Source organism: Rissa tridactyla, chromosome 7 (genome assembly GCF_028500815.1).
Source record: "Rissa tridactyla isolate bRisTri1 chromosome 7, bRisTri1.patW.cur.20221130, whole genome shotgun sequence".
NCBI lineage: Eukaryota > Metazoa > Chordata > Aves > Charadriiformes > Laridae > Rissa > Rissa tridactyla.
In genome coordinates, this window is record NC_071472.1 from 29,540,169 (window position 1) to 29,563,736 (window position 23,568).

The window sequence follows — 23,568 nt, forward strand, 5'->3', positions numbered from 1 at the left end:
TTAAATTTAAACGTAACCATTAGGCATTTTATCTGTATAGGTGAGTGCGAGGAAGCTTCTATTCAAAGTAGTAGTATTTCTAGCACAGATTTGTTGTGCTAGAATATGCCAGTGCTTTGCTGAATTTTTTTTTTCAGGAGCAGGTAAAGCAGACTCCACAACTGAGGATACTAAAATCAAAGTATAGCCTAGTGTGAGAGAACAATAAGATGCTTTGTTCTAGGCTAAGTATCAGGTGTACCATTTATCACCCAGAAATGGGTTGGTCAGTGTTTTCCTTTGATATGCTGAAAGTATTTTAAGGGAGAGAGGTATATGCTGTTGTTCTGGACCAGAGGCTAACATGACATGCTGTGCCTGCATGAGAATATAGTTAGCCTGATTTTCAAACTGGATTTCTTTCTGGATTTCTTTCTAGTTTTTTGTAACTACTGCAGATGCTGTCAAAACATGCTAGGAGAGGACTCTTGGTAAGGACTTCTAAAGCTGTACTTGAACGTTTCTCTGTCTGTACTAGGACCCTGTAAGTTTAATGCACAGCTTGAAATAAAATGTAGCACCTGGAGTAAGTGCAGACACATTGCTGAAAGTGAAGTATTTTTCGGGGGACACTGTGGAAGAAATAAAATTTTGAGTCGAAAGTATCTGAATCAAAGTGAGCAAATAGAGGGGTGAGGGGTTTTCAAGTCTGTGTTTTGAATCTTTTTGAAACCTCTCTTGACATATCAGCTCCAAAATATAATGACTTCAAACACTATGGAGCTAACTCCTTACTTTTCCACATTGTCTTTGTTCATGTGAGCGGTCCCATTAACTGTGCAGAGGTCAAGGAAGCAATTTGTAAAATCAGGAATGACCTAGCTACTTCCTGGCTGTACCAGTAAGAGGAATGAAAACAGTTCAGACCAATGAATAAGAGACTCCAGATATGACACTTAGGAGACCATTTCGCTTACCTTGTCTGAATATGAAAATTGTTTGTGGTCCCAGTATGTTCATAATCATGGACAGCAGCTGCAAAGATCATTGCTAAAATTTCCAGTTCTGTGAGCCAGTGCTGGTAAACAAACAAAAATTAGTCATATTTCCTACAATAGCCTAATTCAGATTAAACATTACAGTACTGGAAATGTTTTGCATTACCTTCAATTTAAGTAAACTTTATTCTTCTCTTATTCCAGGTAACTATACATCCACAACACTTCATTATTATGGCAGTATTATACAGTAAAATAACTCCTTGTACTTTTTATGATTTCTCTAAGACTAAGTTAACATCCCTACAGTCACTAGCAAAGTAAATGTTGGCAGCCAAAAATATAAGAAGTTAAGATAATTAGACGGTATGCTGTGTAGCTGTTTTGAGTAGGAAGTATCTAATCTGCTAGCCCATACATGGCACTTGCCAGATTATGGTACATTCATCTAAAAACCTGATATGAAGTTAAGGTTATAATTTGTCTTTTTGTGAACAATATATACAGTTCATAATAAATTCTAGGTACAACATCTGCATTAACTTTACTTTACAGGGTACACAGCACTAAAGTTAGGCCCATGGGAGATTTTTCTGTTCTAAATTTTATCATACTTTGTACTAATGCAAAAAAAGGGTGCATAGGGCTAGTATACAGTTACCAGAACAAAAGGTAATACAGGTCACGTATACAAAATAATGCAGACCCTAGAGTTTTGTGCCCTTTTATACCTCTTGCTAACTGTGGCTGTTCTGTATCACTCAGTTTGTAAAACAACCTCTGTTATTTTATGTTTCAAGTTCTATTCCTTGAATGATAAATCATCCTCGAGGAGAAAATTTACTCCATCTAAAAATGGGGGCAGAAAAATCAGATGACAATTAACCCCCGCAGTCATGGGACTGATTAAGTCAAATGCCAGTCAAGCATTTCCACACATATTTCAGATTTTTTTAGTGTAGAATTAAGCTTCTGTACTAAAGGTTCGAGGAATGATCTCATCCTTTTGCACCCATATACGCACATACATGTGTATGGATGGATATAAGATGTATAAGCTGCCAGAAGTAGTATAAGCTGCCAGTAGTAGTACTTCTTTCAAAGAAGAAGAAAGGAAACAGTCAAGATTCATAAGTAATGTGAGAATAATGAAATGGGTCATTCAGCGACAAAATAAGACTGCTGAGGAACAACAAGTACTGGTTGTTGGTGAAGCAGTATATATTAAAAAAGGTCACAACAGAGGAATGAGAATGTACTGTAAGCAGTTCTAAAAATGGAAACGATGACCTTCATCATATTGTGTGTCACAAGAAACCAGGCCATGAGCAGTCCTGGCTTTCACAATGTTTTCAACATACCAAATAGAATAGAAACCCAGAAATTATTAGTAACTAAAGCTAAACATAAATTGTTTCATTAAGAGGCCTTTTCAAAAATCAGCTTTTTTAGTAACCAAAATAGTTGCTGGACAATGCATTTATAAGTAGAAGAGCATTCCTTACAAACAATATCTACGGGCTACACAGAAACTTAATACGGCACAATATGAGAGCAAGTATTCTAGAGACTGTAGCTGTACAGTCAAAATTCAGATCAGTATTCAAACCAGAGAATCAGAGAACTACTTTAGCTAGAGGATTTCTAAGGAAGCAGAAGAAAGCTCTTAGAGAGACAGTTAACAAGTGTTTTTCTCAAAGCGGGAGGGAAAAGCAGATATCTGGAGGTCTGCAAGACTGCAAAGAGCTGGAACCTGCTTCCCTCCTGAAAGACACTATGCCATGCAGGTGTAACACCTACTGGAAAAGATCTCTATTATTGACAGATGTTTTTCAGTATTACAAATTGCTTGTAAGTAAACAGATGCAGTTCAACTTTTCATGAACTCTGGTTCAAACTATTTTTTTAAACAATGATGGATTAAAAAATGCGTAAGAAAAGGAGTCTCACAATGCACTTATTGACAGTAAAGACATCTTTTCCTTTAGTTTGAGCAATACAGGTACGTGGGAGGAGAAAAGGGATGGTGGGAAGATGATCGATGACTCAAAAGTTCTTTACAAGATCTATTCCCTGGGACTTGGATTCTTAAATCTTTATAAAGATGAAGACTTCATAAATGCAGGCTTGAGTTATATATTTCAGTCATATCATCTGGGATTTAATCTCTTGGGAAGGTTAATAGATTGTGTGCCATCTGTGATATCTAACTTTCTAACACATTGATCTGAGGTGGCTGGATCCTGTTTCTTAAGATAGACAGTAACTTTTGGAAAATACAATGATAATTTTATTTCTTTAAATGTGACTGTAGGAGAAGATCAGGTTCAGGACCATCCAAGGAACCTGAAGGTGCACAAAACCATGGGACCCGATGAGATTCATCATCAGGTCTTGAGGGAACTGGCGGGTGAAGTTGCTAAGCCACTAGCCATCACATTTGAGAAGTTGTGGCACTCCGGTGAAGTTCCCGATGAACTAGAAAAGAGGGCCACTAGCCATCACATTTGAGAAGTTGTGGCACTCCGGTGAAGTTCCCGATGAACTAGAAAAGAGGAAACATAACCCCCATTTCTAAAAAGGGAAAACAGGAAGAACCGGGGAACTACATGGCAGTCAGTCTCACCTCTGTGCCCAGCAAGATCATGGAGCAGATCCTCCTGGAAACTATGCTAAGGCACATGGAAAATAAGGGGGTGATTGGTGACAGACAATATGAATTCACTAAGGATAAATCATGCCTGACAAATTTGGTGGCCTTCTATGACAGTGTTACAGTGTTGGTGAATAAGGGAAGAGCAACTGACATCATCATCTACCTGGACTTGTGCAAAGCATTTGACACTGTCCCTTACGACATCCTTATCTCTAAATTGGAGAGACATGGATTTGATAGATGGACCGCTCAGTGGATAAGGAACTGGATGGATGGCCACACTCAAAGAGTTGTCGTCAATGGCTCAATGTCCAAGTGGAGACCAATGACGAGTGGCGTTCCTCAGGGGTCAGTACTGGGGTTGGTCTTTGTCAGCGACATGGACGGTGGGATTGAGTGTACCCTTAGCAAGTTTGCTGACAACACCAAGCTGCGTGGTGCAATCAAAACACTGGAGGGAAGGGATGCCATCCAGAGGAACCTGGACAGGCTTGAGAAGTGGGCCTGTGCAAGCTCAAGGGGCATGTGGGTCAGTGCAATCTCAAGCACAAATACAGGCTGGGCAGAGAATGGATTGTGAGCAGCCCTGAGGAGAAGGAATAGGGTGTGTTGGTTGATGAGAAGCTCAACATGACCCAGCAATGTGCGCTTGCAGCCCAGAAAGCCAACTGCATCCGGGGCTGCATCAAAAGAAGCGTGGCCAGCAGGTCGTGGGAGGTGGTTCTGCCCCTCTACTCCACTCTCGTAAGACCTCACCTGGAGTATTGTGTCCAGCTCTGGGGTCCCCAACAAAAGAAGGACATGGATCTGTTGAAACAAGTCCAGAGGACGGCCACAAAAATGATCAGAGGGCTGGAGCACCTCTCCTGTGAAGGCAGGCTGAGAGAGTTGGGGTTGTTCAGCCTGGAGAAGAGAAGGCTCTGAGGAGACCTTATAGCAGCCTTCCAGTACCTAAAGGGGGCCTACAGGAAAGATGGGGAGGGACTCTTTATGAGTGAGTGTAGTGATAGGACGAGGGGTAATGGTTTTAAACTGAAAGAGGGGAGATTTAGATTAGATATTAGGAAGAAGTTTTTTACTCCGAGGGTGGGGAGACACTAGAACAGGTTGCCCAGAGAAGCTGTGGATGCCCCATCCCTAGAGGTGTTCAAGGCCAGGCTGGATGGGGCTTTGAGCAACCTGGTCTAGTGGGAGGTGTCCCTGCCCAGGACAGGGGGGTTGGAACTAGATGACCTTTAAAGTCCCTTCCAACTGTAACCATTCTATGATTCTATGACCCTGATTTGTTTCAGTACGTCTTTCAGAAGTGAATAAGGAAGACAGCAGTTCTTTGCAAGATTTGTGAGTCAGTATCAGTTCCTTAAGATACAATGAAAGCACAAGAACTTCAAATCACATGCCAGTCTGCAAAAACCACACAGGAATTTGATATAAAATTGCATCGAATTGACTCCAATCTAGGTATTTGTCAGAAGACACAGAAGGGTTAAAAGAGGCATTACAATGGACATATTCTGAAAACTATTAGCTACAGAAGCAAACTTCAAATTGTTATTGAGTATGGTTCTGTAGAGTTAACCATGCAACAGGAAAAAGACCCCAACAAGTTAAATAGAACATTTGAATGATACTGATGCATTCTCAAACTGCAAATGACATTTGGGACAGAAATACTTTACAAGCTGCAGAATCACTAGGCCTTCTTTCAAACACTGGTTTCTATAAACGTTCCTTCTGCCTGGCAAGCTACATCTGTTTGAAGGCACTCTTGACTAAGTGTTGTCCTAGTTAGATATCTTTCCAAGAACTTTCCAATATCATAATTCAGCAATTCAAATGTGAATATTTAAAACATGGCCTATTTTTATAGGAATACTTTGTAATAGCATTGCAACATTAATGAGATTTTACAGCAAAGTAACAGCAATGAACTCTAAACTTTTCTGAAAATAGTTGTCCAAATCACATCAATGTGCAGTTACAAGGTTAAGATGCTAATATCGTAAAACTTGAGTCAGAGAGGTGTTTCTCATTGTCATGTGCACCCGGTGGAATACCAGATATTCAAGTTCAACACAGGTTCCTTCATTCAGTGTTCAGAGATACACAAACTGTGTTGCGAAGTTGTTTAATCAAAGGCTAAGCAATGCAAATTGACTAGGATAGCTCTGGAAGTTTGAACCTTGTCCTGGCATCACAAAGAAAATCTGGATGCTATTATCTTTTTTGAAGAGCAGGGAGGCACAGTTAGAATGGGCTGAAGGGATGTTTATAATGTATAACACAACAGATGGATTTTCCTCCCTGCTAAATTGCTGAGCGAGGTGTATACCTGCAACAAAGACATGTCTCATATCATTTAATACTTGCAGCTGATCTTACAGTAGAAGACAAGGGTAGGATAGGAACCATGATCTCATCTCTTCAGGCTTTTTCTTTTATTAAAATATTATTTTGACAGGTGAATACTGTATGCAACAACTTTGGTTTGGAGTCATGTTGGCAAGAGCTGTCTAGTCTATTCTTCAGTCTAATATGGAAGTTCTTTCTCAAGAAAACATTTCAATGTGAAAAGGAATCTTGGCTGGTGAAGACTCCAGGCTTCACTCTGCAAGTAGTACATGTGTTAAAACGCAGCTTTAAAAACTTGATGCTTAGAAGCAATACGCTTCCTTCAAACAGTAGAATCAAACCCTGCAATGCCTAGGGACTTGTTCTTGCCTCCACTGAAGCCAAAGGCAAAGCTTTCAGTGAGAAAAGACTTAACATAAGTGAACGACTGTCATTTATTGTGTATATATTGGAGCACAATCATCTAGAGCGAGCCCTAAAATTTTCTTTTCCAAAAGTCTTATGGAATTGTGTCATAGCTCTGCAAACAGAAAACAGACACTAGCACTTCCCATCTTTTTATTTTTTTATTTTTTAAGCAAGTGCATTCTCAGTGAAGAGAAATCATCAAAAGGCCATTGACAGAAATGTCCATTTTCTTTCAGTCAGTATTTACGTCTATCTAGCAAGCTGCTAGTGACTCCCACTGCTGGTATTAACTCTAAGTGTTTAGAGTAAATATGCCTGCACAGGCTCACTTCAGTTCCAAAAGCAAATACTAAAAAATATTAGGATATTGCAATAGTGCAAGGCAAATGCAACCTCCTGCATACTATAGGCACATACAGTGTGCAAGAGCAGTTCCTCAATAAGGTTATAAACTAAAAGAAAAACCGCTGCAGAGTATTTGAGTACGCCTGCACTGATTTCAATGGCCAGGACCTCAGCAGATACTAAAGCTTCCTTGCCTGATCACACCTCCCAGGCTCTGATGTGGAAGTGAGAAATTCTCACCTGCCCACTCCTGCAAATGTATCTCTTTTAGTATGATATATATTACCCAAGACCAGGCAATGCAAAGCAAAAAGAATTTAAGGAGAATATTTTTTCTCATTTCTTCCTCTGCATCAGGAGAGTTCCAGCCTGGAAGAACTGCTAAAATGACATACAGTTCACAGCCTGAACGGTAGTTCAGAATCTGTCTCTGCACAATTTTCAAGGGAGCTTTTTCCTTAAGAAAAGCCACACATACACATTTATCCAAAACAGCAGAGTCTGAGAAAAGAAGTAAATTGAACTTCGCAGTATTTCTTACCATGATACCAGTGTGAATCATTATGTAATGCACAGTTTGCGTAACATCAGCTGCATGGATCAAATTGTGATACGGATTTTTGTATTTGCTGTAACCAACTTCAAGAGCTTCAGCAAATGAAATTAGATTGGGAACAGGGATCTAGGGGAAGCAAAAACTAAAATAAATGTTTTTTTCCTGCAACAGCTGCAAAGTTAATCATACAATAAATAAACGACAAATAAATATACCATAGAATTTAGTTAACAAACAACAAAAGAAAAATTTAAAATATAAAGATCTAATATCTAACATGCATCAGGTAGTCTTCACCAAATTCTTGTAGATCTTATATCCCTCTACATACACCATGCACAGCATGTGGTTAGTATACGAGAGACTGCAGAGCTATCAATCAAATAGTTTTCAAGACATATCTGCCTGTCTGTCTGTACCAGCAATGCACAGATTGCTCTTATAATAAAGGCATGACAGACAGGAGTCTAACAATAGGATTATCTCCTTTTCTTCACCAGTTTTGCCTTGCCTGAGACAAGGTTTCCTTGAATCTGATAGTATGACTTCACTTCCTTCTCTTCCTCCAGGCAATCTATGAAGTACAGGCACTATCTAGTCGCATATATTTTCCCATATAATGAAATTTATTTAAAAGTCCTGCAATTAAAATGAATTAAAATTTTAAAATTAAAATAGTAAAACAAATTTCAGGGTGAGGCAGGCTCTTCGAAAGGAGCATGGAGTTTTGCAGCAGAGAGATTTTGAAATTATAGTAAAACTTACATTCAGTACTACTATAATGATAGAGTTGGCATTTCAATCCATTTTTTATCTCAGGCTTTCAAAGATGGTTAGAAGTACTCCATATTGTATCACAACACCCTGCAAACATCATGGAAAAGTAGCCTTCCCTTTATATATCCCCCAAGTTGGTTAGGAGAGGAAGGTTCAGCTGAAACCCCTGCACAGTGATGGGCAACATACTATGATCTAGACCATGAAAAAAAATACTTAGGAATAACTACAGTTTTCTGCCTTATATAGGAATCTTTGTTCTATGAAGCTGGGACACTGATTCAGTAATGCTGTGTAAATAGGCTGTATACATAATCTGTTTATTTAATGCTTACAGCATTTAGCTGCTCACTAGCAACATCTCAAACTCACTTGAAATGCCTCTACATAGCTTTCCATTTTTTGAGTTGCAGAAAAACTTGCATGCTGTAGGTGAAGCTCCACTTGGTAGAACTATTGGCATATTACAATGTCCGATTTGCCACGTTCTTTGAAATTCTGCATTACACTGTACAATAAAAAAATTATCTCAAACATATCCTGGCTTTCTTGTATTTTAAATTTGACATACTTATATTTGCATACATATTTTTACTTGTGGCTAGTTTCTGACCTTGAAACGGCTCAAAAGGTCATATCGGGTAAACAGCTCATACATCATAAATTTCAGACTGTGCTCTCCACTTGCTTCATTTAGGGCAAATACATCAAAAGACCATTTATCAACATCCTGTAGATGAGGGAAAAAGAAAAAAAAATCAAATTTCCATGCATTTAAGTAGGTTTCCAGTTAATCAGTGGAAAAGATATTTTGGGATTTTTTGGAGGGACGGGTGAGAGTTTGGTGGTTTTTTATTGTCCAAGTCTTTCAAACACCTACTGTAGATAATACATTAATGACTATTTCAATATTAATGATAAAAATAGTTGTGCCAGTTATGAATAAAATACTTGTAACATGACCTATGCAACTTTCTATGCTTCGAATCAAAGACCTTAATCTTTCAAATTTAACTTTCTGCATACCAAATGTCTATAGAACCTCGTGGAGCTAACGTGAATACCCATCCTTTAAATAGGCCATTAAGCAATGTCATTAACATGATAGCCATATGTCAATTTGAGAATAATATAACAGTGTTTAACTTTCAGGGGAAAAGTTGAGGTACTACATTCTCAAGGAATACCATTTTGAACTGCTTACATAGCCACAGGAACTTTACTACTATAAAAGATAGCCTTTTGGGTGAACTACAGCAATGCCCTAAATTCACAGCAAATACTGTACGTGTTCCATAAGCTGCAGCTTCTTTTGTTCACTCTATCCCAATACTACTTCTCCTTTTTCTTTCCTAAAAAGGAAATAAATGCTGCTGTCTGAGACACTGATTACCATACCAGTGGGAGCTGATAAAACCGTGTCTCACATTTCTATAAAAAATTCTATACAAATTTCATCCTATTGCTCTAATAATGACATGAAATCACAACTACTCAGTGAAACAATAAACAGAGTCATATTCTTTTTGTGAATTTTTAACTACTAATTTTTTTTTTTTCTGTGTGCTCAGTTCTGTAGTAACAACTATGGCTAGGGTAGTTTCAGTAGAAAAATACATTAATTTCACCCTAAAAGTCACTAAACAAAAGTACAAATATATTCAGATTCCACAATGATTAAACTTATTTTACCTTAAACGTTACTATCACTTCTGCTGGGTAAGCCAAACCAACCATGCTAGACGTTCTTCGGTACATCCTGAAAGAACAAATAAAATATTAAGGAATAGCACTCTTTTAAAAAGTACTGGAGCAATTTTTCTTCTTGTAATTCACCTTCCACAGTTTGTGAAAAAACACTAAGATATTTAAGGGTCTGATCCCAAAGACGACATAAGTCTTTTAATGAACTTATGAGACAAGCCCCTCTGCTGGTACATTACTCTTTTATGTTAGTGCAGTCCTTGTTACATTTTAGTGTAGAAGTTTCAAAGCCATGAAGTTCATTCCCAGAATTTTCCAAAGTCCAGGAGATTTCAACACAAATTTAGAGGTTTCATCTGGATTTCTGATTAGAAAAATAGAGCAATTGCAGAAATTGAAAGCTAAATTCTGTCTCAAAGTTTTGCTTCAGGTTCATCCCACCACTTAAGGGATCTTCAACGAGAGACACTGTGGTTAAAGGCAGCCAGCGCTTGCTGTAATGAGAAAACCAAGTTCTCACCTTTCTACAAAAATCCCAGCCTGTACAGCATGTACAATGCTTCGGAATTTGGGCTTTTCTTCAGGTCTCCTCTTCACTATTCCCATTTCCCTCGTGAATGTAGAAGCTAACCAGTCCCGCACTTCCAGCGGGACCGAATCCGACTGGATGTCAGAGAGCTCATCCTCAGTGTCCAAAAGCTTCCTACAAAAAAATTAATACAAGGTTACCAAGAAGATGGCGGACTAAAGCAAAAGGAGTATGGACAGGCAAACAGCTAACAAAATTTAACACGAATAGAGGTCATCTGTAGAACTGACTCAGCACATCACCAAGTGTCTTCTCTGCTGGACATACGGAGGCCACCAGGAAACTGGGCACAGCAGATATCTTCCCTCTCTCACGCTGCTCACATTCCAGAAGGTAAAAGATACTCAAATGCAAGATATTCAAGTAAAGGCAAGTGAAGATGTTTCTACAAAGATGTAACAGCTTTGGTGGATTGAAGTGTAATCAATGGGTTATAAAATCCTGAGGAGATGTCTAAAACAGTGGCTGACATGAATGTCTATAGAAAGAGGGGTTGCTGCTGTAACTGAGAACACCTGTGGTCCATTTGATCTGTCCTCCAAAATGGTACAAAAAATGTTTTGATACTTATACGCAAAGTCAATGATATTACATAGCAATGCTATGGTGGATGCACTTCAATGAACAGCCTGTATACACGCTCATCATGTTACTCCAGTGCAACAAAAGTATTAAAGAGAATTAAGTCCTTCTGTGTGGAGATCTGTGTTCCTGTTGAAGGCAGGGTAATAAAATCATGGCATAAAGATATTATACAAGACTGGATCGCAAGTCAGCTTTCACAGTTCTCAGTTGTTAAAAAATTTAGAAAAATACGTGTACCTCTTGTGAAATAGAAAAAGTATTAAAATGAAACTTCAACAAAACTGAATTGGAGGACATTAGTTTATTTAGAAGAAACATGTAACTAACTATTCTCTTAAAACAGACTCAACACTTCAATTCTACACTTCTGTAAACCTACCAGATGTAAGAACACAACCGTTTCCTTGCTGTTATTTGCCCGTATCACTCAGTCTGCTGGGGTTTTCCAAGAACCAAATCCCTTATTTAGTCAGATAACAAGTTTTCCTTCATGCAGTTACGCAAGAAACCCCAGAGTTAGGATGACCAAAACATAAGTAAAGCATGCCGCCCTTCTGAAATGTTATATTAAAAGTGGTACCAATTGAATTGCAGGCATTATTTGACCAATTGATCTGTCTGAAACTCCTCTAGTTTGCATGAATGTGACACAAAACAATGATGGACAATATTTTGGAGCGTGATTTTCTCATCAGACAATCCGCTTGTCAAGTTAAAACCTGGGTCTCTTCTGAGTGAACAGGATTCCTGGGAAATATATTTGGTGGGAATTCAGCTAACAGCATTCGCAGGTGGATATTTGCGAGAGGAAGATTATCCCTTCCTTTTCCATTTTCATGTTGTCACCTCTGCTGCTGGCTTTTCTTTCTACTCTTAGCATAACTCTGTTGACTTTTTCCCCTATTTGTGCATTGTCTCCTCATATTTATTCAGCGACCCTGTCACACCTTTCACTTTCTTCAGCATTTTCAAAACCCTGCCTAATCCAAGTCTTCCCTAGCATGTAGAGGAATTGAGCAGCAACATGGATGATGAAGAAAAGCCTGAATACACTACAGTTCAATGGAATCCCCACATAAATTCAATACTATCCAAGGGATTACAGGAAGATGCCTAGTAGGAAGCATGATGCCAGAAGTGTCATAAGTTCTTGGTGAACAGTCAGCGTAGGGTATTGGTGCTCATCGCCCTGTTCGCAGTTTCAGCAGCTCATCTGCCTGGTAGCATATTTTGTGAGACTTTTCAACTGAGGTTTAAAAAAAAAAAAATCCATACAATTCCCCCAACACCACCTTTACTGAAAGAAGAGCAGAAACATTCCTATTTTTTAGGGATATAGAATTATCAGACTAGAAAGGCTTTTTAACACAGAGTGCAAGCGGAGCAGAATGGAAAAGAATTATGAGATTTTCTGACAGTGGGACACAGGCCAAAAGTCAGTAATTTATTTTGGAGGAAGAGGACTTGTGCAGAGGAAAGGATTTGGGCAAGTTATCTTGCAAAACAGAACCAAGGCTGAGACTGGCCATAAATTGATTTTATTCCCTAAATTAAAAACTATGTTATAGTCCACTTAAATCCCTACTAGTCTAACACTGTTATTAAATATCCATGGTGAGATCAGGACATTTATATTTCTGAGGAATATTTGACATTTGATGTATTTGTAGTATTATCAGGAATAAACATTATAATCCCTGAAACATATTTCTGTAGCTCTTCCAACTGTTACTCAAATGAGGTGAAATTATTCCAGTGATAAAAGGACCGCGAGCTTTAGGCTGCCTCAGAGCATCCAGCAGGGATATCCCACATCACCTGCGCAGCACAAAGCAAAGCTCTACATCAGTTTGCTAGAGTCTGATGCAGATCTGAATTTCGGACCAAGTCTTGAGCTCTGCAGATATAAACTGCTGGAATACAAATTGGGGCTAGCAAGACACACTGCAGTTTCTCTAATCTTTTTAACTATTCATTTGTAAAACAGGAGCACTATTCAGTCTGTAAATGATAGTAATGAAGACAGAACAGAGAAAGCAGAATTTGGAAAAAAGTGTTTATTTAACCAGTAATTTTCTCTATGATGAGAGGTGACTAAACAATGTGCTATGGGAGAGAGAGTTTCAGTGTCTCTGCTTCTTACTTAAATAACTGGGAAAGCAACTGCAACATAGATTTATGTTGTAACCACAATCCTTTGTATATACAAGCTCTTACAGATCCCTCAACACATAACCTCAGCAACTTCTCAGAAAGAATTAGTTTATTTCAGAAGCCTACCTGAAACATTTAAGGAGAGGAAACAAGGGCTAGTCATTCATCTCGTAGCTCTATTTCTACATTTTCCTGACCTTTTGAAGAGTAAGATTCATATTGGGGAAAATTACTCATGACATATGCATTGCTAGAAATGGCCTTTGAATAAATTTGCTAATGACTGCCATTCTTCTGTAATTACGGGGAAAGGGCTCATATATGGGTCTACACATCTGAATAAATGGATGGTTAGACAGATATATAATTTGATGGTAATTTTATTTAGGAAGGGAAATAAATCTGGCTATATCTTGCACCACACAAACTATGCTTAATTATCACAAATTCTTAGAATCCAATATTCAACTCATTTCATAGTTTGTAACATTTTTCAACTTTTATTCATCTATTTATACCTTGATTAAAAAATACAGTATTTCCATTCTGTTTCCATGGGTGTGCGTATATAGGTATACCTACACAATATTGTGGATTCTGGGAAATACATCTAATTGTTCACCTTTTACTTGCTGATTGTGAACACACTTCTTCAGAATAACCCAAATAAAGCATGTTTACATGTTGAGACATAAAAACATCTAATTGTTTTTATCAGTAATTTTACTTACTATTTACAAAATGCGCACACACACACACACACATATATATAAATTTCACTAAATGGAACAAAAAGACTGTTCAGCAGAAGTATCAGAACTTGTACAAATTAACCAGAAGTACAAACAGTACTTCAGAGAACCATGTTTTGATTGGCCACCACTGTATTTTTTTACAAGGATCTCAATCTTTTTTTGTCCAACCGTTTTGCAGCCTGTTTGCTGGCCTCTAGTCTATCGTGTACATCACTGCAGGGAATGCATCAAGTAAATCCCAGAGCCCCTACGTGCCTGTCCTTATTGCTGTTACTACTTCTGTTGCTCAGAACTTAACTGCAACAAGGTTGACTCTTCGAGCAGATGTATTATAACATCACTCTGATGCAATCACTGAGCATTATAACATCATAATTTCTTTGAATAAATTCTACAACACAACATTGTTTATAATTACTGGGAAAACACATAACAGTCCGAAGTATACATTCAGAATATACATGCATACAGAATTATACATTCTTGAGTGTTTATATTACTGCTATTTTAATTTATATCCACTTAGAACTGACAGCTTTCAAAAGTTTCAATAAAATCAGTGAATCAATAGGAAGTCACTGGTGTTTGGTTTTTGTCTAATGGAAGTTATTATTGCTCAGATAAATGGAAAATATATTTATAAATTCTGCATTCTGTAATTCTACTGTTATGTAGACTTCTTGCTCTATCTTGTCACTTTATGAATCACAGGTGAATAGGTAAATTTATTATAGGTGATCATTCAGGATGACTTTAAATTAAAAAAAAAAAAAAAGAGGGGGAAAAGTGAAATGGTATCAGAAGACAGGGTCAAAACAAAACCAAACATAGTTAAACCACTGAACTTCCTGCCAAATACTACAAGGATTTTCGCAAGATTTTTTAATATAATTTGTAATTGTAAATTGTAAAATGTAATTTGTAAATTGCAATACAATTTTGCAACATTCTGAAATATTTAAACATTTACATAGGTTCAAAAATGCCATTGGATAAATTAACGAGCAAAATGACAAGTGACCATAGCTGTCAAACTCAAAGCTAGGAAAATACTTGGAGTGGAGTGACTGCCCCATCCTCCAAATCAATCGCATCAAAGATCAGAGATGGTGGGCATTTACTTTCTATTTTAAAGCTACATAGTTGTTCCCCAAAGTCAGCCTTAAAGTACAACTCTACTGAGATCAATCCCATTCAACTGGGAGGCACGAACTCTAATATCCTCGTTGAATTAAATAAATGTTAATATACCAAGGCATACACTTTAATTTTTTCTTCCCTAAAGTTAAGCAATACCTAAAAATGCTTTTAAACAAAAGAAAAAAAGCTCTAACACAATATGCCACAGAAAGAACTTTTTTTCAACACAAGGTCAGAATTTCAGGATTACATACACTTATTTTGCTCATATATCATTAGCCTATTAAGCAGATGCAATACGAGGAAGAGATATGTGTGGGAAGGAGAGGGGGAGGCTTGGGTTATTTAATTCTATTCATTCCATGAGTGGAACTCCCATTGACAGTTGTGGGAATAAGTAAGATATGGCCCATGGCATTTCAGCTTAGCGATCAATTAATATTGCAGTCATAGTAACTAATAACCTGATCTTCTTGTCACAGTACTGTGGTTTTTTGCCAAGAATAATTTTTCAAAATTCAAGTAGTGATAATTTCTAGCTCTCTTTTCAGAATTTTAAATACAGTAAATGGGCTAGTCAGAAGTATATTTCTTTTCTGTTAGGAATACATCAGATGCACTATGAAGAAGAAAGAAAGAGAAGAAAATGAAAAAAAAAAAATTAGATAATGGCTATGGGGAAAAAAAATCCACCAATGCTCATCAGTCATGCTGTCTAACAGAGATGGTGAAAGATTTCCAGAGGAGGGATTGAGAAGGCGTTATTAGCTCTTTACCATTTAGTGAATTAATCAAGCTAATGATCAACCCCTTAAGAATGAATTGATCAAGGTCCTGTTCTAGGTCTAGAATGCAGAAGGCAAAGAATTTATAGTCTAAATACTCCATTCATATTTTTATCAATTAATTGTGTTCTAGTGACTCACTATCTTCCTGAATGAGCATGAATCAATACATTCAATCAATATTTACATCCTCTATAGTCCACTACAATTTCCGCTAACATTCACTAAAAGATTCTCTTCACTCCTACTGAGGATAAACAAATTGCAAAAATGATTGAGGTGCACTTTTAGTACTTAAAGGTCTTTCTAAAGGAAATGATAACTTACCAACACGTTGTACTCTTAAATATAGCATATTTTCAGAAGGATCATCCTCATATTAAGAACTACCAATTAATTACAATAAATGGCAAAGACTCTGGATGAAATACAGTTATTACAAGAGCACATAAGTACTGGACTAAGGACCATTGTTACTGGAAACATTCACTTTTTGATGTGTACTGCCTATTCAGAAACACAGATGTACATACTGAGGGCCATCAACAATCTTAAAATTCAGGTCAGGATATTCATGATCAAAAAATATCATTTTTCAGGACTACAGCTGTGAGCTAATGTATAGGTTTTTTTCATTCACTTTAATGTGGTATTCTGGGAGCTCTACAGGGCAGGGACTATCTCAGGGCACGACTCATAAATAAATTAACAGCAATAGCTTTGAGATAGAAAAATTCTATAACTTCAGAAAAGGGATGCAGGCCATTTATTAAATATCCTAACTGAACTGAAGAGTTTTAGTCAGAATTTAACAGATTTTCAGTGATTTCATGTATATTTTTTTATATAACTTTGATGCTGTTGTAAGCTTCCCTCTCAGAAAAAACCTTTGGCTTAGTACAAAAGATTTTAAAGGCTTATTTTAAGCTTTTATAAGGGTGGAATAATCTCAACACAACAAGCTTTTTCTCAATAGCAGCTTTTACAAAGGTATCATTTGTAGATTCCCTTAGTGGATGAACTGAATGATTTTCTTCAAATGGCACATTTGTTGCTGACAAAGCAACTTCAGGCAAAGTACATTTAACCATGGGTTGGCTATGGAGGACAGCAATACACGCTCACAGTAAACTTGGCTGAATATTCAAGATTATAATTTAACTTCATGCTTAAATAATTGCCACTTCCAATCTCTCCTCAACTAAGTCAGCTCAGAGAGGAATCATATAGACTGTATTTCTCATCTGGCAAATAATTACCAAGCAGGGCATCCCAGTCCACTTGTTTTATCCTTGTATCATTAGACAGATTATTTTCTTTAATATTGCCAGATTTTTTTACAAAAAAGCTAATTTTGAGGAGAAATATTGTATAGATCTTTCAAAATAAATTACATCATTGACCAAATGCCCCACTGTTCTGTGAATGAAACAGTTATCTTCATGCACAAATGAACAAATTAATCTGTCTTTTCAAGTAGAGAGATTGGGAATATATCCTTTAAAAATTTTTAACAAACATCTTCATCTCTTTGCTGTAAGAGAATTTACCCTTCTCAACCCTCGCACCTGCAAAGAGATTTGATGGTGTGACCATCTCTGTTGGTTACCCTGAATTAGCACAGGGTATCTGAATTAGCACAATTTCTTCCAGAACCAGAACCTTACAGTCAGTGAAACTACGTGATTCACAAAGTCAGCTAGATGTTGTGTGCTATGGGTGGGAACAGAATGTAAACAGTCCTCTAACGTCAAGCAACAGACTCCTGCTGCGAGATGCTCAGCAGCAGCTGATGTAGCCCTAGCTTGGAGCCTTGCAACACTGATACTAAAATATGGCCTGTGAAAATGAAATAATACAAGAAACATAAAAGATGAGGCCTTCACTGACTTTCGTTCTCATTTAAAACACAGAGAAGCCGCTAAACCTATATTGATGGCTAAAAGAGAGTGAAAGAAAGCACAGGGGTATCAAAGAAGTATCCTAGTTCATTATTTTTGGAGATGATAATTACTAGCTTAAGATGGAGCAGTTGCCATGAACTAGGGTTCTGTTGCAGTACTGAAAAACTTGAAACCACCAGGAAATATCCTTCTCCAGCTTGCAAACATAGCCAAAACTCTGTACTGAAAGCTGCCCAAGAACAGGCTACGCTGACCGTTCCTCATCTCGGGATCTCCTGGAAATGGGAGAATTTCATTTAGTTGCTGGGCTGTTGCTGAGCTCCATTCACACTTCCACAACACACACTTCTGTGAACACCAGCATCTAGGCAAGCATTTGCTCCTTTCTTCTTCTTTAGACTCCACGAGACAGAGATACACACACGCATGTTCCTACCACAAATACTTCTGTGGCGCACTTTAAAGGTCACACGGACCTTTGGTGAGATGAAATGACAAAACTCTTTCTCTTGCAAGTGACGTAATCACAGTTTAAACTATTTTCTTTTTGTCCACGATTTGAAGATATGTTTGTCCTTGCTTTAAGTCCAGAAACCACAGAAATATTTGGTGCATTACTGGGGTAGTACACTGGAAATTCAGTATGATCCAAGGTGTTTATTACAACAGCAGTCACAAAGTTTGGGTTTAATGACCTCCTTTTTAGCCAACATTATACATATCAGAATGTGTACTTTTTAAATAAGAGCTTTTTCTCAAGAAGGACTGTGTTTACCATAAAAATATCACTGAAATGCCTTCACTATTTCCAGAGCTCTCATGCAAACATATATTGTTGTAACACCACTCACCCTTAATGAGATTTCCCTTTGCTTCATGAATCCAGCAATAACCTCTATTTGTCATTTTGTCTTGTTGAGTCAAAGATGCTCAAAGCAATTGCCAGCTATATACAACGGATCTACTTCATTACTGAAACATGCTCTCTTCCAAGTCAAAAGTTCTCAAGAGGTTAAGGCCATTTAAAAGGGCATTATAGAGCCTAAAACCAACTAAAAACCATGTATGGCATTGAAACTGTACAGATAAATATCCTCCTGAAAACGAGCATATTTTCTAAAATATTACGGCATTTTAAAAATGTAAGAAGACCATAATTGGAATAAAATATGCTGATTTTATCCAGAACAACTTTAAAATGTTCTGCACAAGAAGTTTAAGCTTTTCATTTGATTTGGCTTTGGAATACTTTTTTTTTTTTTAATCTTGTAATTTCCATCTAGATTTTATTTGGCTTCTTTTCTTCTCAGTTAGCATGAATAAAGAGCTGTGTTTACAAGGAACGGAACAGCTTTCATGACTGAATTATCAGGCTGTACTTATTTCCTGTTTGACTCTAAATATCCTTCTTCCACTACCTTGAGCCAAGTGGCAGGTATTAATGGAGAAAACTCTGCAAGATTTGTCAGAATTATTTATAACACCTAGTAAGTTTGAACTTCTTCCACAGAGGAGATCCACTGAGGGGCTGGAACTGTGAGAGCTTCACTGATTATTTTCAGCTGCCAGTGAACCTCTGCTTCAGCTAGCAAAGCGCTAAATCTCTTTCAAGGAAGTGTTTAGTGCTGCTTATAATTATTCAGCACTGAGAGAAGCAGAAAGTCCTAAAAAGGGCTTGTTAAACAAGCTTATTAATTGACATGGGGCCACATATAATTAAGCTCATAGGAAAGCAGCACTTACGTATGTCTGATTTTTCTGTCCTTTCCAACTTTCCATCAGCTCAGAACCTTTTATAGGCGATATTGACAGTCATTGCCCCAAACCTATTTTTCATAATTTTGGAAGGTCATCCCTACTGCCTATCCCTGTTTTTAAGGAGTCTACTCTGAGAATTCCATAAATAAAACCTGTTGTGTTATTTCTCTGCCTTTTCCTCAACCCAACTGGATATAGTTTTAGAAAAAGCAAGTATGGAAAGGAGTATGTGTACACAGTTTTAAAAAATGTTAGCATATTCTCAGATAAAAGGCAAAAGAGGAGCAGACAAAAGGAAAGTAAGAGGACCTGAGAAAAATACTTCATACTCTGCCAAAGGGTTTGAATTCTACAGCCCATTTCCAGCTGACTGTTCCACTATAAAGATTCGAGGTGATGTCAGCTTACACATTTGCACGTACTTCTATGTGCACACACAACTTTATAGAGTGATACAGGCTTTCCAATCAACTCAAATGAAGTAACAATATACAGGGGAAAAAATGGGTATCTCTTACTGTAAGAAATTGGAACTGATCACCGAAAAAAGCTCAGGCTTATAAAATGAAAAGTGGTTTTGCTAGACTAACACCTGAGATTCAATTTTTAAGCAGCACAAATGGTTCCCCGGAGCTGTCGGACAGACCAGGCTCTTCCTTGATCCTTGGCTACATTATTGAACACTCTCTGTGAGATACCTTGTACTTGGATCTCTTTATTGACCTTAGTTTTGATTTTTCTCTTTGCTTTTTTCATCTCTGTGCCTGTGACGACTTGCGTACGTCATAACGGAAAGATGAGTTAGAAGGATGCTCCTAACCAACTCTCTGTTAGTTGCCATTCCTAATCTGACTGTAAAGATATTTAAGAGGGCTTTCTCTCAGATGATATGGAAGTCTGTCACCCAGAAAGGTGGGGAAGAAGTGAACACCAAAGACAGGATTCAGTTTTAGGTGGCTGGTTGAAATGGAGGTCTTCCTCTGCTTGGATATGTAAGCAATGGGTCAGTAAATTCATAAGAACAAAATCCAGGACTCAAGAATGGGTTTAAAATAGAAAGCATGGATATTTTCATGTGACTTGCCAAAACTCTGCACTGAACCTTTGGTCCTAAGCCTGCAATACTTTGTACCCTGTAGAACCAGGCATCATTAAATTTTCTATCTTATAAGCCAAACCTCAGGAACTATTATATCCTGTAAAGCAAGCAACTTCCTTCTGGGACTTAAGTTAATAAAGGCAATCTGTACTCAGATGGTTTTCTCACTGCTTTACTTTACTCGGCTCTATACTATAGCAATTACTTTTATTCATATAGCAACTCATATGTAAGAAGCTTACTGAAATCTTTTGAACTTTGGGATGTATAGAAGTGCATGTTCAGGCTCAGCAGGAACAGGCCATTCTCCTTACGATCTAAACTATTATTTCTAATCTACTAATCATTTCAGTTAACTCAGTTCCAGACTCCCAACAGTGGTAGCTCTGTGCAGGACGAAGAACCTGTATTCTTTGGTGGGAATGACAAATGTAACCACACAAGCTAATTCCAACCTCCATTGCCATTTGGCTCAATGATACACTGCTTTTGTTCCTTAAGGATTAGCTACCCAGAAGCCGGAGAGACCTTCTTTGTGTGTTTATCTTTAAATGCTTTAGTGCAGATTTAGACTACAGAATAGCGCTCATGCTATTTAAAAGGTGATTATCTTTGCAGTTTGCCACGCAAAAGAGTTTACTGTGAAAGTAGCAGTGGCAACTACAGTCTCTCTCTGCTACACAAAAAAATCTTAATTTACTTTTTTTTTTTAATGGGGAAGTTTCAGATTTTAAAATAGCACTATACATAATATTTTCCAACTAAGAAGTGGAGGCCCAGCCTATATTTTCAGCATAAATTTAACACAAAGACCACCAGGTTCAAAAAATGCTCTGAATTTCGTGGAGACTGCATTAGTCCAGGGAAGAGAAATTAAAACCAAAATCAAACACTATAAACCAAAATGAAGAATATGGATTATAGAATGCAAAACAATAAAAATAAGAGAATAGAAGTTGAAAAGTAGGTTTCACTAAAATAATTTCATTTTTAACTATTACTTATAGCAGAAGTAACATGGACAAGAAAATTTGGTTTATATGTCTACGTATTTTCGAAATATAGCTATAAGTATGGAAAGATAAACATTATTAAGATATATTATTAAGATATATCATATGCTTAATACATATTTATATAAGGAATGCTACCAAAATTTGGTAGATTTACAAACTCTGAGATTGTTTTGGAGAACAGAAGTATACAATAAATAAGAGCAAAATAAGATACCTGTCTCAGGTATTTCCTTTCTGACAGTACAGTGAAAAACCAAATGCAAAATATTGGCTGCAATAAAAAAATAAGATTAAACATTGTTGTGCATTAAGCTATGGAAGAGTGAAAGCTTTATCCATATACTGAAGTAGAATTTTTGAAAATCAGTAGTCACCATTATGAGGTTATCATGTCCATAGGATTAAGAAAACAGCCTGAGGACTATTAAAGTCTTCCAAACCACTATAAAATTATGTACGTTTATATTCATTTGGGCAGCCTAATAATCCTGTTGTCAAGTGCTATGAGGGCCATTAGCTTATTTAAAGATTGCTTACAGGGAAAATAACGCACCTGTTTCTGCTAAAGCCTATGGATTTTCAGGTGTACCAGTTTTCTCTGTGTATGAAATGTCTGATACTTGTCTTGATGCTCCCACACAGAGCCAGAAAGACTGGATTCCTCATTGTAACGATACTATTCATTTCCACCGAGGCCGCCTCACCTTAGAAACTAAGTAAATCTCACTTTATTTTCATTGTCCTGGTGCTACTACTCAGAAAGAGCTATGAATACTATACTCATTTAACCACAGTGTTTGGGAGGTGTATGGAAGGAATACTCAGTGGTTTATGTTCTTGTCCCCTGTGCAGCTTTGACAGAGCTGCCATGGTTATTAATGCAAAATACATGCTTATGCTCCGTCCGTTGGCGGTGATGTGGTATCCCATAATAGAGGGGAGAGAGGACTGTGATCTTGCAAAGCTTTCTGAGCACGTGAGATATGCCAACAAGATTTACGTTTAGAACAACTGCTGAAAAAATGAAATTTTATGGCCTCTATTGTGGTAATATAAGCCCAAAGAGAAGTTTGATGATCATTTCTCATGTCTCCCTAAGCACATGTATCAATTTAACTATAAGTACGTCTATAAACTAATGTAAATCCACAAATCAACTCTAGATTCAATTTAAAAGAAGCTTGATTAACTTAAGTCAGCTAGCAAAATATATATATATAAAATTATATACAGAGTGGCAAATTAACTACCAATATTTTAGAATATTTAATTTAAATTCATTCCGTTTTCTAATAAAAATGTACTATGGAACTGAGACATACACTGCATGCTCCAGCAGTATTGAAGAAGTTTTGGCAAACATCTTTACAAGACCATTCTGCTTAGAAAAAAATTTAAGAGACCAGCACACTGAAATAAAAACCATAAACTAGCTAATTAACTTCAATATAGTACATATCTTAAAATTTTTTCAAGAAGCCAAATACTTAGAACTTCTAATTAAATTGGAGTCAACCCACATTAAAAATGATTGCCAGTAATACTGCCAGTAACAATAATCATAAACAAAGCATCAAACATTATAAAATAAATCACAGCTTTTCATGAATTTATGTATTTACAGGCCAGATTACAATATTCTGACTCATCTCCGTGAGCATTTCATTCCAAAACAGCCCATTTTTTTCAGTGATACAGTTCTCAGCATGATTATTGGTATGTGGCCTGTGGGGGAAAGAAAATCCATCCTTCAGAAAATTCTTATGACTTTATACTGTGGACATTTGACAAGCGAGAGAGATGAGAAATAAGCAAAGTCTCCAGACGATGGTTACATCTGATCTTTGTAATCTTCCTAGCTTTAACCTTGTCACCAAAAGACCTAAAAGCCATATATGAATCCTGTGATGTGCAGAGACCTTGAGCTCATGTCAGTTACAGTTGCAGGAAACGACCAAATTTCTAAAATGTGATTTCCAACATTCTTCCCTTTTTTTTGCCCCTCAGA

General features: G+C 37.2%; 1 protein-coding gene across 6 annotated transcripts in view; it reads right to left on the minus strand.

Annotated features, from left to right (window-relative positions):
• PDE1A (phosphodiesterase 1A) overlaps positions 1-23,568 on the minus strand; it is a 238,022-nt gene that overhangs the window by 41,897 nt on the left and 172,557 nt on the right. For all 6 annotated transcript variants that reach the window (XM_054209002.1, XM_054209006.1, XM_054209005.1 and 3 more), the window contains 5 exons: positions 10,296-10,478; positions 9,764-9,830; positions 8,685-8,801; positions 7,280-7,420; positions 957-1,057 (listed from right to left, as the gene is read on the minus strand). In XM_054209002.1, coding sequence (XP_054064977.1) covers positions 957-1,057; positions 7,280-7,420; positions 8,685-8,801; positions 9,764-9,830; positions 10,296-10,478 — 609 coding nt within the window. The remainder of the gene's footprint in view (positions 1-956; positions 1,058-7,279; positions 7,421-8,684; positions 8,802-9,763; positions 9,831-10,295; positions 10,479-23,568) is intronic.